The 19,186-nt window shown below is 49.5% G+C and overlaps 1 protein-coding gene across 2 annotated transcripts; it reads right to left on the reverse strand.

The window, feature by feature from the left end:
- Window positions 1-1,078: 1,078 nt before the first annotated feature.
- On the reverse strand, window positions 1,079-17,380 carry LOC125718748 (zinc finger MYM-type protein 4-like). Of its 2 annotated transcripts, none has more exons than XM_048992779.1 (29): window positions 16,884-17,380; window positions 15,793-15,838; window positions 15,273-15,695; window positions 13,833-13,991; window positions 13,439-13,558; window positions 12,648-12,787; window positions 12,407-12,485; window positions 11,858-12,149; window positions 10,851-11,025; window positions 10,249-10,461; window positions 9,972-10,122; window positions 9,773-9,888; window positions 9,410-9,670; window positions 9,048-9,198; window positions 8,779-8,951; window positions 8,057-8,228; window positions 7,747-7,920; window positions 7,566-7,603; window positions 7,338-7,482; window positions 7,129-7,247; window positions 6,864-7,044; window positions 5,995-6,165; window positions 4,492-4,589; window positions 4,233-4,395; window positions 3,930-4,081; window positions 3,628-3,742; window positions 3,238-3,489; window positions 2,648-2,774; window positions 1,079-1,615 (listed from the first exon to the last, which is right to left on the reverse strand). In XM_048992779.1, exons 1-29 carry the CDS (start codon window positions 16,914-16,916, stop codon window positions 1,402-1,404), a joined length of 4,653 nt encoding a protein of 1,550 aa, XP_048848736.1. In that variant the 5' UTR covers window positions 16,917-17,380; the 3' UTR covers window positions 1,079-1,401. The 2 variants fall into 2 exon arrangements, with proteins under 2 accessions (XP_048848736.1, XP_048848737.1); XM_048992780.1 differs by lacking the exon at window positions 16,884-17,380 and adding an exon at window positions 16,737-16,872.
- Window positions 17,381-19,186: the final 1,806 nt, after the last annotated feature.

Consider the following 19,186-nt stretch of genomic DNA (forward strand, 5'->3'; position numbering starts at 1 on the left):
GTATTTCATCCGGTACAATAACAAGCTATGTATAGCGAAGGTATTTCAGTGTCTCTGACGATTGTCTAACAATACGACTAAGAGGCTGAATTGAATCCCGTCCATTACAGACTTAAGAACCACTCGAAGCTAATTTTATCAAGCAGCTGATGTTTTTTTATATATTGATTTTGGTGATATAATTTCTTATCGGCAAATCTGGAATTAGCATTCTCATGTATGCAAAACTAATGACCCTGTGATGCTACAGGTGGACCTTGTGTTGAGTGAGCATGTAGGTTGCTTCATTATTAGTACGTTATTATGCAACAGACCGCAACGAACTTAGGCTTCTCAGTTCCTACTTCAGCTTAACCAAGTTACAGAAAATTGTGATTAGGCGGGCATTCGTCGTCATCTATGTCCAGCATGTTTGTTTCAGAAATTAAGTCTGTAGAAATGAAATGAGACATCGTAGGGGAAAAATGGCAGGCCGACGACCAGTGGTTTTGATACTGCGGTTTTATATATGTAAAAAAAATACAAAAGTTTTCAATCTCAACGTCCCGCCTTAATGCATATGCACTCTCCTAGTAGCAGTCCCAACAGCGCGCGCTGCCTTTTTGGGCACGTGCTCGCGGCCGCCGTGCACGTAGTGCGTACAATCGCACCGTCAGTGCCGCTCATTCCTGTCCAAGGAGGGCTGGAGTTTCGGTCTCTTCCATTTCATTTGTGAAAACCAAGAGCAGGACAACCTTGGTACAAGAATGCAACCTGTGTTACCATTTCCCTACGTGGTAAAATGGGATCCCAGTGGGAAAACAATGGGACACACCGTGATATAATGCTCAGCCATTAAACCTAAATACTCTCCCGTTTTCCCACTTGGATCCACTATCAATTCACATTTAAATTTTGTTGAAGGCAATGGCTACAAAAGGGCTAACCACCATGTTCGTTCTCGACAGCAGCAGTGTCATCCAGAGACTCCGTACTGTGCAATGCTGTACGTGGAAATACCAGGTCAAATTTACGAAAACACTTAGATTTTCAACTAAGATCCATCCATCCATTCATCCATCCACCCACCCACCCACCCATCCATCCATCCATCACCAAATCAGAGCCAGGTCCAACTGACATTGATACAGGTAAGCGTCCACCCCGAGATGGGAGACCTGAAAACCAACTTGGAGTAAAAAAAAAAAAAAAAAGAAAAGCCTCCCTCATTCATAAAAAAAAAAAAAAAAAAGACCCAGTATCAGAATACGAGTGGTTGTGTTGGTGACCATCACGCTGTCTGTCGTCACAGCAGCTTCTTGTTAATGTGAATAAATAAACTGCTGCGTGTGTGATTACGTATCGGTCTCTGAAGTGTTTCTCTTTATTTTGCCTCCTGCGCAGTCTTGGCCCCGCTCTCCGTCACTCAGAGGCGGCATTGTCGGAGAGCGGTGTGTGCGCCTCCCCCTGCTCACGTTGCAGGTGCACTTCTCTGACGGTGAGGATTCGCGTGAGCATGGTTTCCATGGTGGTGCCCTCCAGTGGCTGGGAGGAGTACCACAGGGGGCTGTTGGGCACGCATGAGCGCTCGGGCTGCAGGTAGAACACGTCTGTCCGCTGCTTCACAGAGTCCGAGCTTGGAGGAGGGAGAGACAGGGGCTCAGTGAAGCACAAACCGGCCTGGGTATGGGCACACTTTCACATACACCACAAGCTATTAGTCACAAAAAGCTTGTTGGAATTTTACTTACACACAAATGTTCTAAGGGCAGAACGAAAAATGATTGGTTCACACAGAAAACCAGATTGTGGAGTCGGCAGGTCCAAGGAACTAGAGGAGGCAGGACCAAGACATCTGATTGGTTATCTGTCTGAACCAATAATTTTTTTTGTTCTGCCCTCAGAGCATTTTTGTGCAAGTAAAACTCCCATGAGCTCACAAAAAACGTGGCTAGAACATCAACAAGATTTCCCTATTAAAACACAGGCTCATTAGACCACAGTTATGAGACAAAATTTAAGCTCTTGTATTTAATCACTATCAGTGCAAAGGCCATGGGTTTGAAACCCGGAGGTGTCAAATTGTAACCCTTCTCTCTACTGCAAGTCACTCTGAAGAAAAAATGTCAGATAAATGCAAACTGGATGTAATGTAAACATTACGTACAGTGAACATTACTATGAGTATATGATGCTTTGTAAGAATTTAACCCAAATCGAAATATTGCCCATTAATGAAGCTGCTGATGTTCCTGTACTGACAGGTTGGGCCCTCTTGGGCTTGAAGCAGTAACCGTCAAATTACTAAGCCCACAATCATTACCACAAACAAAAGACAGTGTGCTAGTGAACTGGCAAAAATACCACGAAATATCCTTCTGAAATAAGCTGCAAAACAAATCATTATATTTTACATTGCAAAAAAACATATGGAAGTAAATCGGACAAAAATGAAGTATTATGTGATAATAGTGATGTGATGCATGTACTGCATTTTAGCCAAATTCTAAATCTGAGCCAGAGAGGGAGACTGAACTGAGGCAGCTATAACAGACACTTGCGCCATAGTATCAGTTCAAATCCGTTTCTGCTACATTCCCAAGGAATGCATTTAGCCAGCGGCTCGCATGGCGGGAGGAAGCGGCGGGAGCGAGAGGCGCCCACTCACCACTTGGAGAGGTAGAATTCATAGAGCCTGACAGGACATCGCAGAGGGTTCTCCGTGTTTTCCGGCATCTCCATCACGTCCTCTTCCTCCTCATCCTCCATCTTCCTCTTTCCTTGAACCGCCTTATCTGCAGGAGGCCCGTGTGCAAGTTAACATGTAAGAGGGCGCACACAGCATCAGCACACGCAGACACCCAAACACACAGCAGGCACGCAAAGCACACACAAACTCAGAGTTTTACTTACACAATTACCGGATGCGGTAATTATTCATTATTACCACTTACACTTATGCGTGTCTGTAAAACACATGATGCGCTATCATTCTCAGATGCACTACATCGCACATGAGAGTTATCCTTACACAAACATGTTATGAGAGCAGAATGAAGAATGATTGGTTCAGAATGATAACCAATCAGATTGTAGAGAAGGTAGGTCCAAGCAACTGGAGTGAGAGCAACTTGGTCCCACCTCTAGTTGCTCTAGTTATCACTCTGAACAAATCATTTTTTCTTTTGCCCTCAGAACATTTTTGCGCAAGTAAAGCTCCCATGAGCCGAACGCACACACAATCGCGTTCACACGCACCTGGGCTGCCTCCGTCCTTTCTGGGCACCGGTGGGTAGAAGCGCAGGAAGTTGCGCTTGTTGTTGTTCTTAAGGGTGCGGGTGCAGCGCACAACGCTGGCGAAGGAGAGGCGGCCGTGCTGGGCCAGATTTTTCAGACGGAAGAGCTTGGTGCTGAAGAAGAGCAGCGTGTTGAGCAGTACGATGGGTGAGTAGGCACCCAGCTGCTTGCACTCCCACAGGTACCCCTCCTCCACACGCGAGTGCACGTAGCCTGGGGGCACGGGGCCGAGGGAAGACTGCATTCACGGCTACGTTCACAGCGAGCACACCGCCACATTTCCATACCGGAAAGCCAAGTAAGTTTTACAGCAACCGTGTGTGTGTGTGTGCACATGTCTGGGAGTCTCACCACTGGGAAGGATGGTGGGTCTCCAGTCTCTCAGCATCTTCGTGATCTCCTGGATGAACTTGCTGTAGAACACATCTGTGAAGATGTTCTCCATGCGGCCATTTTCAAACAGGTACTGAGGGCGACAAGGAGAGAGACTGTCAGCTGGACTGTCTGACAGTGCAGGTTCATGAACATGGAGACGTGTGCGCGCGCACACACACACACACACACACACACACACACACACACACACACACACACACACACACACACACACACACACACACACACACACACACACGGCACATCCCAAGTGATACCTGCTGGAGTCCCAGGCAAAGGTAGAATATGCTGTCGGGGCTATACAGCTCTCCACCAGGGCGGCGCACCTCACCGATGAAGTGGCACAGGCCGAAGCTGAGCTCTGTTGTGCTGCACTGTAGCACATCCTCCTTCAGCACCGTGGTGCGAACTGGGGGAAGCAGGCAGACACACACACACACGTTTAAACTGAGAGCCACAAACTGGAGCTAAACTCCAGCAGACCAAGCCATGTAAACGGCATTTTGCATGAATTAAAAAGAGAGGTTGGAAATATGAAATGGAATGAAGAAAAGACTCACTGCCGAATTTGGGCTTCTCCAAGTCAGGCTGCTGGTTCCTCCATTGGACCCATGCCCTCCAGGCATTAACCCCGTACATGTGCAATAGCTTTGCACCGCCATCAGGTGGCATCGCCTTGCGAGACACATCCGACCCCACCACAGCGGCCGCACGCTTGCGTCCCTGCAGGGCATGGATGAGGACATTCACATACACGTGCCTGTCAGGGACAGACTACCAGGAGGAGGGAGAAGCAGTCAGTGAGGACGGAAGCCCAACCCGTTTGCGAGGGGGGAAACCTTCTCGGGGTCTCCTGCGGCCTCTGTGCCTGGTGGCTATCGAGCCCCGTCCCTTCGCCAGCAAGGGATCAAATGACTCTGGCAAAGATAAAACAGAGACTGTGTCTACAAATGGAATATGGAAATCTACTTGGACAGATAATATTCTTAACAATTGAGGCGAGCGGTAGGCAAAGCAGGAAATTTCTAGATGACTGGATGGATCACTTGGAAATGTAAAAAAAGTCAATAAACGTGTTTTTTCCCCAAGTCCATGTCACGAAATACAGGTTATTGCAGATTCTGACAATTTGCTTTGATATACGAGTGCTTTGGATTACGAGCACGGTTCCGGAACGAATTATGCTCGCAATCCGAGGTTTTATGTGTATTTCCCCATCAATTATGTTTAAATATTTATAATCTATTTCTCTTTTGCACTATGACCATCTTTCGTGACCAATGTAAGAACTGCAACAGATACACTAACAGTGAGGTGGATATTTGTGAACTAGAACAATTTTTTTAATTTTACTTTCTCGCTTTAAAAATAAGATCCTAATTATAAATTTTAAAACATAAAAAAATACTGCAAGCTAAATAAGTGAGACCTCACTTAATCTGAGGTTAATAGATCTCAGAGGCATAAAGACAGAGTATCAAACATTCAAGTGTCCCAATTTACCCTCTGTCCCAGCTAACCAATATTCACTCCATATACCACAGGTATTCAAACTGGTGAAGGTGAGGGAAACAAGCAGGGCAGTGTGAGGGTTAGGGTTTGAGCTGTGGGCAGGCAGATTTATTTCAAAATTGCAGCTTTCAGGAATATTAAAAGTAACGTGAATACATTATATGCTGGCCCACTTTATATGATGCCCACAGATAGTTAAAATGGGCTTCCCCCCTTCCCTTTGCTGCTACTAAGCACAGTCGCTTCAGTTTTAGGGCGATTTGTCTCTGTCCAGTTTGACATCCATACAGTGTCTCTGGAACCTTTGAGAAAGATCCGTCAACAACTTAGTCATCCTCTGGACGGGAGCAGGTGCCAAAACGGCCCTTTTTTGGCATCAGCATATGGCGCAACCTCAATTCAGGGGCAATCAGTCTCAGAATGTTATCAGTTCCATACCGCCGTCCCTGTGATGCCTCTGCAAGGCTTCAGTAACATCCATCAAGCAGTTACTGAGTTACTGTCTTAACGGGATCAAGCGCAAAAACTGCTCCTATTTCTGCATCACTATGTGGGGCTTCTTCAATTCAGGGACGGGCTCTCCAGATTTGATCAGTTTCAGTTCCTCAGCCAAGCAATGCCTGTGCAAAGTTTGAAGAAGATCCATCAAGCAGTTATTTGTTTCGCATACTGAAGCGTCTGCGGGAGTGGCGGAGCAGTGCCAGGATGGCTGGGAAGGCCACTCGCTCGCGGGATTATGCGATAAAGACCGTCACAGATCTGTAAGTGCAGAAGTACAGGAAGCACCGATTCTGCGGGAGGTCTCCTTACGGGTAGGGAAGTCAGCCTCCAGGTCGAGCATTGGGCTGAAGGAGTGCTCAGCGGGGGGTGCAGGAGCAGGGGGAGCAGGAGCCAGGGGGTGCGGCACAGACTCATCCTCCCAGCTGTGTAGGGGGGACACAGTCTCGGACTCCAGGTCCACACTGTAGGTGCTGCCCTGGTCTGGGGGAACCATAGTGACAGCGATGCGTTGTGACCTCACAGCAGATACTCTGTCTCACACACACACACACACACACCTCAACATAACCCTAAAGGCCAGTTCATACTGTATTTTTCCACGTGCATTTTCAGGCTTTGGATGTTAATGGTGCATTAGGTTGCAGTCAGTGCTGCATACAGCAGTGACATTCCACCAGAGGGCAGATGTATTGAAACAAGCACAAAAACAAGCAGTATAGTGAAACAGTTTGTGAACATTTGTACACTAAATTAGTCAAGGCTTGGGCAGTACTTAAGACAAAATTAGCCCCCCAGTTGTTTGGTGAATTTTAAATCGCCAAGATTTCAAAATGCCAGAGTAGTACTGCTTTTTAGAATACTATATATATACCTTGGTATAATGCCTGGACACTATGAAAATTTAGAAACATACATACCTGTGACCCTCCTCATACAGCTGTTCACTATAACTATTACTACTACTACTCCCTTCATCGTTGACCGCTGATTTGTGAAAGTCCACACTACCACCTACCAGAATTACCCAATCAATCATTATGCACATGTGCGGTCAACCATCGCTGTCCACACCCAACCCCCGATGGTGAAATTTACATCACCCCTTGTCTGCATGCGAAAGCACATGCTGAAAAATATGAACCGGCCGTAACCTTGCAGCACCTCCTGCACCTCCTCACCTCCATGGGAGACCGGCTTCTTCCCCGCTTCCTGGCCCTCCTCCTGGGCGACCATGTCAGCCATGAGGATGATGTCGGCCTCGTATGGGTCGGATGGGATCTTCTCCTTGATGTCCTGGATGGTCTCCATGATGCGCTCAGCGCTGTCCAGTGTCGTAGGCAGGATCATGGGCACTGGCAGCTGGGGAAGGGGGGGGGGGCACTCAGGATCAGCAGGGGGGGGCAAACGGCCTAAAAGCGACAGGATCTGAGGGGCCTAGCGTACCGGGACGGGCAGGCCCATCGGAAAGGGCGTGTACTGGCTGTAGAGGTGCAGCGGTACGGGCACAAATATGGGCACAGGAACAGGCACAGGTAGGATGATCACCTTGGGCTCCACCTCATCTGTAGGTGGGGCACAGAAAGGCTGATCAGAGCTGACAGACACCCCCAGAGGGAACACAGCGCCCCCTGCTGGTAGCCGACGGCACGTACCTGTCTGCGTCTCGGCAGTCTGCGTGTGAGGCTTACACGAGGTGCCCTTGTTCTGGCTCATGGGTTTGCACAGTAGCGCCTTGTTCTTCAGCGAGCGAACGGGGGCCACTGGGGGGGGCCGCAGGGCATCGGTCTGCGTACTGGCCTGGCAACGGGGACGGGCAGCATGAGCGATCCCTTAATGAGGGCGATTTACACGCGCGCACATGTGCACACGCACACACTTACGTGTTCAGTGACCTTAGCCTGCGTCGTGGGAACCGCTCCTGAAAAGGCAAAAAGCCGGCGAGATCAGAAATGAATGAGAAGAGATCAGAATTCCTGCCCGCGAGTCCCACCCCCCCGTCATGCAGACGGCCCTGCTCACAATGACACGACCATTCGCACTTCCTGTTGGCACGACAGTCACCTTGTAGAGCGGTGTTGGCATAGGGGTTCGGCTGCCCGCCTGGCACGCTGGCCAACGACACCACGTTGGCGATGATGGGCGTGGCCTCAGTCGGGGGCAAGGGGGACAGGCGGGTCGCTGTGGATGCAGTGGTGGAGGGAGGCGGTGGGGCAGCGGGGGCAGCAGGGGCGGCGACTGCAGCGAGGGGAGGGGGAGCAAGTGAGCAGACAGAGAGCAGAGAGGAGCACGAATGCTGCCAGACATTTGTTCCGGCTTTTACAGCAGCCCACTGTGTCTATAGCCGCCCCCCCCCCCCACAGGCCCCACGTACCCGGCAGCGGCGCAGATGCCATGACACCACCGGTGGCAGGAGGCACTGCGGGAGCCCTCTGGCTGCAGAAGTGCAGCAGGCACTGCAGGTTGCAGAAATGCCTCATCTCGCCCATCCAGCGCAGCGACTCTATCAGCTTGCCCTGACGCCGGCACGCGTCGCATTTGGACATCTGTGGGGGGGGGGGGGGGGGGGGGGGGAGCAGCCCGTGGGTGTAGGCGGGACACGGTACTGGCCAACAGCGTTTGAGGGGCACCAGTTGTGTAGGACATTCAGAACAAAGACGCTCCTTCATGATGGTCCAGCTAAAGACGTATGATGGTGATGGTGATGCACATTTGGTCACTGAACACCGAATTCTGAACTGGACTATCAACATGCCATAAGACACCTCGGCAGCATCCATGCTTCTGGTCTCCAGAGATCGCGAGCATCTCATACATCGTTTAACACTGCATCATATGGTGTATTGTTCGCTGGATTTTATCAAATAGATCGATAAATACAAGTTTACTTTTCAATTACTGGTATTTCATTAAACACTCAGTGACAGGAATTACTGATATACCTATTTATCATATGACAATCGTATCAGACTTATTATTTTCAATATTACAATATTTTCATCTTACGACGGGTTCATCAGACCTAAACTTCATCGTAAGTGGAGGAACACCAGTGATGTGTGGGGTCGCAGCCTGCTGGCCCGGGCCGCCTCTGACCTGATAGAAGAGCACGGTGTACTGGGACATGCAGATGTCGCCACAGAACTCCTCCAGCTTGCCGGCGAAGTGGTTGTGCACGACGCGGTGAGTCATGTTGCCGCAGTAGGCACAGGCGTGACAGTGCTTTCCCCATCGCTTGGCCATGTCGTGCTTGTAGAGCAGCTTGCAGCCTAAGGGAGGCGACGTGCTGGGCGTGAATATGAAGAGCACAGACGCGAGACGACACCCCCGCGTGAAGGCGTGCCCACGGGGGCCTCACAGCTCACCCTCGCTGCAGAAGGAGCAGTCATGCTGGTTAATCCTCTTCACCTCCTTCACCACCTTGTCGATCTTGCAGTACTCGCAGCGCGCCATGATGAAGTTGACCTTCTTGAACTCCTCGGAGCACGTCTTGCCGCAGAACAGGACCACGTCGCCCTGCGGACACACAGCCACTAGAAGGAGTCACATTACAGGGCTGCAAACTCGCCTTCGATGAGGCTCACGTGGCAGTCTGACAAGCATGTACATTCACACAGAAACCAGTGGGGAGAAAAATACACCAGGATTCTTCTAGAAAGCAAGCAAGCAGGGCTAACATGCAAGTGTTGTAGACCTCCAGCAGACCGACACACACAGGGAAAGATACCTTGAACTCAAAGAGTTCCGGCTTGGAGGCAAAGAGCCGACAGCAGTGCCTGCAGGTCAGTTTGACCGGCCCGCGGACAGCAGGGGTGGGCCCTACACGGGTGTTGGCCCCGGTGGCTCCAGGGGCCCCAGCGACACCAGCTTCGGGGGCAACTACGGTGGGCGTCACAGGCTGAGGGGCAGGAGGGACAGGTCCGGGGACAGCAGCGCCTGGGGGAACCACGCTGAGCTGGGACTGTGGGGCCGCTTTGTTAAACACAGTCTGGGGGGGGGGGGGGGGGGGGAGAGGGGTCATAGGTCAGAATGCCCCAATCTCAGATCCTCCATCATGCATCATCATCAGACTTAAGACTAAAAGTCAAACCTGGAAGTTCACGACGCAGTTGTAAGAGCAGAAGTGGCGCATAGACGAATCGGACATGGCCAAGTGATACTGGGGCACGGCCGTCACCCTGCACTGGTTACACTGGACCGCCCTCTCTGTGGGGGGAGGGGAAGAGTGGGCGGGTCACATGGTGCGAGTGTGAAATGAGCATGTGCGGGCACGTGGAGGCGGAGCGTACTGGAGGAGCAGACGTTGTTCACTTTGTGGGCCGTCACGCAGCCAGCAGAGCAGAAGAGCTCGGTCCGACCCTGACTACTGACGCTCTCCACCATCTCGGCCGAAGACCGCAGTGTGAAGCACATGGCGCAGGGCGTCACCTTGGCACTCTTCTGCGGGGGGTCAGGATAGCGAAAAACGTCCAGATGTGACTGGAGGGGGCACGACTGATAACAGGCCAACAAGCAGCGAGCTCTCGGCGGCACATCCGTACGGGAGGGCGGGCGGGGGGAGCATGCCTGTTTGAATGCAGTGATGCAGCTGGGACTGCAGAACTTCTTGGTGGCGCCCTCTATCTGCAGCATGTGGCTCTGCCCGTTGGCGCTGTAGCAGTAGCTGCCGCAGTTCTCGCAGCAGTTCATGGTCAGGCGGTGGGTGGTGCGGAAGCGCGAGAAGCAGACATCACTGCACAGCTTGTGCACCACGCCCTGGTATTTCACCTCGTGGCGGATCTGAGACGGAGAGAGCAAGGAGAGTGGGAGGAAAGAGGGATGAAGGAGAGCAGGAGGGAGGAGAGAGAAACCAGCAGAGCTTTACAGGCACTCCGTCTTTACAGCTCAGTGCTACAGTGCAGACAGACAACCAGACACTAACAAAGATCCAGTGAGTGAAAAAAGCCATAATTAAACAGCTTATTTCAGTAATATGAGCACAAAGGTTATTACAATAATAACTACAATAATGGAAGCTAGACCCCATTTTTCTTAAAAAAATAATGCTACAAAAATCGATCATTATCGCTGTCACTATGAAGCAGTTCACAAATTCCATGCGGCGCATGCCAGCTCATGACCCTTGACCTCAAAGGGAGCATGTGCCGTGAAGCCCCGCCTCTCCTCACCACAGCGGTCTTCTGGCACATGCCGCACTTGATGGTCGAGCCGTCGGTCACCGTGGACGCCGCTGCCTTCTTAAGCACGTCAAACTCGGTGAGGCAGTTATGACTACAGAAGTCCTTCATGTTGCCCGTCGAGTCCACGGGAGCCATGATCACATCCTTCGGGTTCTTGATTTCCCTAAGGGGGGACAGGAACCAGCAGGGTTTGGGGGGGAGTGGCTATTTCCAGGATGCCTCTGTGCATGATCAAGACATCTGATTGGTTGCTTTGACCCACCTCCTCCACAATCTGATCGGTTCATAGAGAGAACCAATTATTTTTCATTCAGCTCTCAGAACATTTTTGCGCAAGCAAAACTCCCATGAGCCACTACATCAACTTCCTCTGCGGGTGTTGGAGTATGGGTTTAAAAAATTTAACCGTCAGTGCCGCCCCCCCCAAGTCGGCAACAAGCATCACAAATTATATGCACATCCGATTTTTTCTCCCCTCTCTCGGTTTTCTTTTGGATAACCGAAATTTTTAAAATTTAGGGCATGACTTAATGATGAAGGAAAAATGTGGGTCCTGAGGCTACCCCAGCTGCTCCATAATCCAGGGGGGTTTCTAGGGCAGCGCTTCCCAGCCCAGTCCTTGGGAAACCCCAGACATTCCACATTTTTACTCCCTCCCACCTACCAGCAAATTGTATAGGGAGCTGGGAGGGAGCAAAAATGTGGACTGTGAGACTCCCTGAGGACTTTGATGAGAAACACTGCGCTAGAGGAAACCTGTCATAAATCTGTTAATGTGTCACTCATAGTGTGTCTGACGTGTCCCTCAGGACACCACAGAGCCACAGTTCAGAAGCAAGTTAAGGTGAGCAGCAAACAATGATGCAGCAGACTCTAGGATTCAAACCAACAACCTGCCAGTTACAGGTCTAATAAGGTTTACCGCTGGCTAAAAGTGTGAATGATATTTGACATCCTGACCTACAGGGGGTCCAGAGATAAAACACAATGGTTACTTTTGACAGGAGTGGCATGTCTTCTTGGCCACAGACTGGACAGCTGGTACGTTGTAGCCCGTGAGGCAGATGGTGGAGCAGAAGAGCTGGGAGGAGCCCTTGCGTTGGTAGGCCGTCTGGCCCTTCAGCAGAACCTTCCGGCACCCTGAGCAAGAAACGCGCACTCCACCCGTGGGGGTTGGAGCTGCGGGAGTCAGAGGTGTCACAGGGGGGGCTGCACTCATGGTCACCATCAGAGTCTTGGGAGGGGCGGCGGCCACCATCTGCACGGGTTGGGCTGCTGATACGGGCACTGAGGGCGGAGCGGGAGGAGAAAGCCAGGACAGGAAGGGAAATAAGACAAACGAGAGACTGACACCGGAACAAAGCAAAAGGCCAACGAACATGGAGCGAAACCCAACTCCAGAGCATCCTGCCCAAATCCGAAAATACTTCTTCTATGTAGCAGGCTGACATATTAAATTTTACACATTTAGAGTCAGTCAGCCGGAAGGTTACCAACTTCTGTAGGACCCTTTCAGAAAACCTGGAAACCTTCTCGGCGCTCACCAGTGGGGTTGGAGTTTCCGCTGACGGAGAAGACGGCGCTGATCCGCAGCTCCTCGGAGTTCTGCTGTAGGCCAAGCTCCTGCGGATCGCAAAGCGGTACCCTCATCACCAGGACCCTCATTTGCGGTCACCCTACTCCAGACCCGTAGGCCGCTAACACGCCACAACATACAGGGGCTTCACGGCACTTAAGGAACGGCAGCTGCCAGAATAAGAAAGGTTGGGTGGTTGCGATGCTGACCTCTGAGACTTCAGGCTCATCCTTGATGCCCCCTACAGGGGGGTGCACTCCGAGAGCGCGGTCGTACTCCTCGTCCACCGGCTCATCTTTGATCTGCACGGGCGGCGTGTGTACCTCATGTACTTTCTCCGCGTTGCCATCTGTAATAAAGCAACAGATAAGAGTGTAAACATCGGTATTGTCACTGTGCAGAGCAGCGAAATGTCATTCAACAGCACACTGGCCTGCAGCACAGCTTACGCAAGATGCTCAAGTGCCCAACAGTGACATCACTCTACCAACCCTGGGATTTGAACCAGCCACCATCCGATCGCAGTCACAACGTCCAAACCAACTGATCCACATAAATGCTACTTTCAGTACAAACGAACCAGCACAGCTTACGCAAGATGCTCAAGTGCCCAACAGTGACATCACTCTACCAACAATAATACTTTAATAATCCCCATGGGGAGATTCTCTTAACGCCTCCCCCAGTTTTCAAGCTGGTTGCAACACTCAGGAAGAAGGGGGGGGGGTTAAAGGTTGAACCTGCAACCATCCAATCACAGACACAGAGGCTGAGCCACACACTACCCCCAGCTAAGTGGCACATGCAGGTTCTTGGCAAACTGGTATTTATGAAGGTTTTCATGTCACATCCAAATGGCACATTTACACTCGGTAAGGTCAAGGTTCTGCACGTCTATCTTCAAAGATGATTTGCCAAACAAAACGCATCTTCCAAGTTTGAGTCATGCCAAGTCACACCAGAAAATGAGACCACGCAAATATGCTTCCTTCTCGCTTACTTATAGTGTTGGTCCGAGAATAGGCCCACGTCGTCACCGTGAGAGAGCCTCTGCTAACCTGGGCCCCCTTAAAAGCAGCTGATATGATGCTTGTGTCTTCGTTTGTGACAGCGGGGCCGCCTGCGGGGGAACACGGACGGACGACACTCAGTCTCAAAGTAGCAGGGCCTGATTTCTCTGGCCTACTGCTGTAAACCTTAAATGTTAAATGTTCATGGTCAAAAACTCCAAGTGGAGAGATGACAAAGTACAAATAACGGGGGGGGGGGGGGGGGGGGGGTGGACCCGCAGTGACCCTTCAGCAAGATCGTCTACCTCTCTCACACTACAATAAGCAGCCAAGGTGCAGAGAGCTAAATACTAACCGACAAGATACTGGATGGCTGAGCCTTACCGAAGCTGCAGTCGTTGGGGTCAGGCCTGGGTACCGAGGCAGGGGGGAGGGAGGAGGGGGCCCTGCTGGGGGCTTCCTGCTCCACCTGCTCAGGACCCTCCACAGACTGCATCACAAGGTCCATCTCTTCTTCCACCAAGAGTGGCAGGTTCACATCCCCTAAGGATAAAGGTGCAAAAAAAGGCAGCTGGACTGAACACCACACAGCGTCAAACCACGCAGTTACTAAACTCAAACATCCACCGCCATTTTGGCTCAGGAACATATTTAACATTCACCTCAAAATCCCAAATGAAAAATTACAGCTCAGCGGAGACCCTGACGGACTGAAACCTTCCACACTAGTCACTATGTAAATCAGATAATACCACCACAAATAAATTCAGGACAGGCGTGTTTTCCAAACGTCGGAGGAAAATGACAAAAACCTTCCCGGGGTAACTGGGGCATTTGTCCGTGGACGGATGCAGTCGGCATGTGCATATGGCAGTGATGTTCCACCAGACCAAGAGGGCAGACATATTGCAACAAACACGAAAACAAGCAGTATAGTGAAATTGGCAAACTTATGAAGTTGTAAAGTTCCTACTTAGCTTGGACGACAAAATTCAGTTCAAAATAACTATTTGTCTCCGAGGGGCAAATAAATTAGCCAGGACCTCACTACCCCCAGCTCAACAAATTTTAATTTGCCAAGAATGCCAAATTCTGAAACATACCACATAATGCAGTATAATGCTCTATTCGTTGCCCAGTGTTTGGGCAATTTCTTACTACTAATTTGCGCAGCAGAATATATGTTTGTGCTCCTTCAATGATGAGTTATATATACAGGTACCTCATCACACAGCTGCTTATTGAAAGTGTCAACAACTACAACTAAACTTCCTCTACTGCCACCTACTGGAAACACCTAGTCAGTTTCCTTGTACATGCGCAGGCAACATACAAACACTCAAAATGTCCGCCAGACACAAAAATCTGGGCTGCACTTGCGGTCGGCCGCACACCCCTGAGGTTGAGATTTACGTTACACGCACCCTGTGAGAACTATAACGACGCATGGAAAAGGGAAATATGAACTGGGCTTTACCCAGCCTCCACGGATACAGCATATTTGCAGTTACTAGCATCTTGAGGGACTGAAATTAAGGTCTCTGACATGTTAGAGTGAAGTTTGAGAGAGTTCACACAGAGTACATGCACAGAGACCTTCGTGTCTGAACATTTAAACAAAACGTTAAATGCACTGTGACCTGAAGTGAATCCTGCATAATTCTGTACAACTCCCATGAACGATAATCTATCATTCAGTGATGCAAGCAAAGACGAGGTTTGGAACCTGCTGCTATGAGGCCTTGAACCTGCCATTTCTTCACGTTTAGCTGCAGGAACAGTCACACAGTGTTCAAAGCGTACAACATCCAGATACTGACTCACCAGCGCCCACTGCTGGGTGTGGGCTGTCGGCGCCATTCAACCCCAGCTTCTCTGAAACCTGTCCGCTGGAGGGACTTCCCGCTGGAGGAGATCCCTCCACACTGCTGGGCATCACCTCCATGTGGCCCTCTTCCTCTGCAGCACCATCCAGGCCCTCTTCCTCCATACTAGGCTCCACCACAGTCATCTCACCGCCACTCCCATTCAGCTGCCACAGGAGGGCGCTCTTGCCACCACCAGCCCCACTCCCACTCCTGGTGTCCTGTTCCTCATCTCCCAGAGGTTCTGTGTGATCCTCACATGCCTCATTATCCTCTTGATTCTTCTTATCGCTGACATCCTGGGACAGGCCTGGGTCACAGTTCAAGGCCCCTGCACAACTATCCATGTCCTCCTCTGCCCGATGCTCGGTCACATCAGCAGCTGCAATTGCAAGAGCAGAGTGTTCAGTGCATTACGGTAATCTGCAGTCACCACACTGCGCTGCAGCCATCATCAACAGGCCCAGGCGTGGACTCACCTTGCCGAACGGCTCCCTCAGAAACCTCCACTGCCTCATCGGCCCACTGCAGCATCAAAACATAATCTCACTCTTAATCATAAGGCCTGAAGTCTTTTTAAAAAAGCACACAAAACTTTTAAAAACAGATAAAGTACTAAAAAAAAAAAAAAAACTACCGCATGCAAAACACACTTGTGGAGGTTTACAAAATATAAGATGCAAGAACCCCTGTAAATTAACTCATGGCATGAATTATTTATAAATTGGTGACCCACTGGGCAGCACGCAGTATAATAGGCTGCTTCTCTCACGCAGTCCAACATATGCAGTGAGGTTAAACAGCCTCTCCAAGCTGTCCGCATGGTACCATTCTGTACGCCCTGTGATCGCATGGCATCCCATCTAGAGCAGACCCCTCAGATGAGTGTCCTGTCCTGTCTGGGATAAGCTCCAGCCCCCCTCCCCTCCCCTCCCCTCCCCCACCTTTACCACCCATCAAACAATTCAGAGCAGAGATTCACGCTTGCAGAAAACCTAGAAGTAAATTAAGTTCATTTAAAACAAATGACAGAGAGCTTTCTCAACAGCTGTGTTGGATAAAGTAACATCGCGTTTTAGTGACATTTTAGTTCTGTCAGCAAGTTGATAAAGAATGAACCTGTCCGATTTTGCTCGTCACCGCTTGGATTACTACTCCAAGCATTCCGAAATTACCCTAAAATGTACTTTCACCATAATTAAGCAGAGATGGTTATGTAAAATCCCTACTTCTATCAAAATTTGCATGCACTTCGAAGTAAACATTAAGTAATTAATTCACCAAGACTTCACCATGCATGCATCGGCTCTCACATTTAACTTCACTAGCACGTGAAACTCACCCCATCGGGTGTCGTTAGCTAATTACCTGAAACTGGCAACTATGGCATAATTCCCCTAAACACCTGGTATTTCTCACGCACCTAGCAAGCTTATGCTCTGACCATTCTGTAGCGGATACACAGCAGCCCAAAAACAGTTCAGAACACTGAATCAACATGCATTAACTAGTAAACTCAGTAGCCCCGCGTAAACAGCATGCACTGGGCAGTCCGTCCCTCTGCACTCACCCCAGAATGCGTCGCTTCCTCAGGTTCCGCCATGTTTACGCTCCGTACGCCCGGATCCCGCTGAAACGCTCACGGCGAGTGGGGACGATTCCTGATCCTTACTATAATAATTCGGCGCAAAACAAACCTAGAATCCCGTCGCAGCACCAACTTGCGCACGCCAGGCACTCCAACTTCAGGCGCAGATAGCGGAGCCGAGTCACCGCGCGGGTCGGGGACCTGCACCTAAAGCCGAGCATCAATCGGTGCGAATGTAGCTAGACTCCCGCATACAGTTACCGGTCTTGATTCAGAAGCCGGGTCACAGTGCATAAATGGTTGGAGTAGTTCGATGTGATGTTAGATTTATTTGGGTGTTTTTCATTTACTTTAATGGAGGGTATAGACTACTGTCGTTTAACAATCACACCCTCCAGCGAACGCTCTCGGGAGGAAAATACTCTCTACCGCGTGCAGATACTGCGCACGCTCTAGCATTACCATTAGACTTTCTGCGTTTGCGCGTTAAAATCTTTTTTTTTTTTTTGTTCTTCAATGAGCATGCGTGAACACGCCCACATTCAGTGAACTGTTTAACTTATTATTGTAGCCCAGTGAATTAGGGGGAAAGAGCGCCCTCTATCAGATTCCTCCAAACCGTACATTTGAACTTTTTATTTTGACTTTTTACATTTTAATTTCTCATGAACGTGCTCTTCAGTTAGATTAAGGCAACCACTTTGCACAAAACATAAATTTTATATTGGCAATTGCAATTACTGGCAGATTAAAATAAACCATTCTCATTAATAGCAGGAAACTATCCATCCATTCATCCATTTTCCAAACCACTTATCCTACTGGGTCGCGGGGGGTCCGGAGCCGATCCCGGAAGCAATGGGCACGAGGCACGGAACAACCCAGGATGGGGGGCCAGCCTATCGCAGGGCACACTCACACACCATTCACTCATGCCATGCACACCTACGGGAAATTTAGCAATTCCAATTAGCCTCAGCATGTTTTTGGACTGTGGGGGGAAACCGGAGTACCGGAGAACTGGAGGAAACCCCACGACGACATGGGGAGAACATGCAAACTCCACACACATGTGACCCAGGCGGAGACTCGAACCCAGGTCCCAGAGGTGTGAGGCAACAGTGCTAACCACTGCACCAGCATACCATACCTTAAATTTTTGATATGTCAATTGTGGATATGTGGACCTGGAATTCTTACCATCCATCCATCGCAGGAAACTATATGTAGTTTATTATTAGTATATATTAATAGTAGGAAATATAAACTGCTTTTACCCTTTATTAATGTGATTTGTGAGTGATGTCGGCTCCTTTATAATGTGCATTTTATGCATATTCGTAGTATCCAGGGAAGTAGGTGGAAATCAAAGGATAATGCGGCTGTATATTTCATACTGTCCTGCTGTACTTCTAAATATATTTGATTTTACATTTTTACCATTCAGAATTCATTATTCATTTTGTTTTACAAGAACTTGGGTGTAAGTCTTTAGTAAATTTAGTAAATAGCTAAGTAAGCCTTCATATTGTAATAAACAGAGGCAGTTTTCTCCTACTCAGTAACACCATGAGACAGCAGACAGTTTAGCTCAATAAACAAAGCTATTGCGGTTGTGTGACCACACACACACACACACACACACACACACACACACACACACACACACACACACACACACACACACACACACACACACACACACACAAAGCACCCAGCACTTCCTCTTCCATGTGGGCTACAGGATAGATGGCTGTATGATGCATGTTAGGTTAAGCATGCACTGAAGACATGCAACTGTGCAGGCAGGTTCATTACAGCCTCAGTGAGACCCGATATTCTCAGGATCCAGGCCAAAATAATTTTCATTATTTTATTATTCATTAATTATGGACAGATACACTGTCTGAGACTCAGCATTCATTGCAAGAAGTATCTTACTGAATAAAGACCAGCTAAAAAGGAAATATCAATAAAGATAACTTATCTTTGAGCATAAAACGCAGGGTGGATGAATATAGAACTGCAGTCAGCAGTGTTAGAAAACGTTAAATGTCTTTGGCACCCCCTGGTGGGTTACTTTGTTGCAGTTCATCCGTGAAATCGTCCCCATCTTCCTCTGCTCTTTCCATGCAGCTGTGTGCTTTGAGGGGCAGATGGACATGGAAGACGGTGCTTTCCTTGCACACAAAGAGCGCCACGTTGTGTTACGCGTTGGTACTGCACAGCCAAGGCTTGGTGCTTTTTTTTTTTTGAAGAACTGACCGGAATAGGGCCTTACAGCC

The sequence above is a fragment of the Brienomyrus brachyistius genome, chromosome 23 (genome assembly GCF_023856365.1).
Source record: "Brienomyrus brachyistius isolate T26 chromosome 23, BBRACH_0.4, whole genome shotgun sequence".
Classification (NCBI taxonomy): domain Eukaryota; kingdom Metazoa; phylum Chordata; class Actinopteri; order Osteoglossiformes; family Mormyridae; genus Brienomyrus; species Brienomyrus brachyistius.

Excerpts from the sequence above, each read along its gene's own strand:
- LOC125718748 (XM_048992779.1), bottom strand. The coding sequence starts at position 16,916 with ATGGCGGAACCTGAGGAAGCGACGCATTCTGGG. Across the intron at positions 15,839-16,883 it reads AGGAAGCGACGCATTCTGGG|TGGGCCGATGAGGCAGTGGA; the intron begins GTGAGTGCAGAG and ends TTGATGCTGCAG. Across the intron at positions 15,696-15,792 it reads TGAGGGAGCCGTTCGGCAAG|CTGCTGATGTGACCGAGCAT; the intron begins GTGAGTCCACGC and ends TTGCAATTGCAG.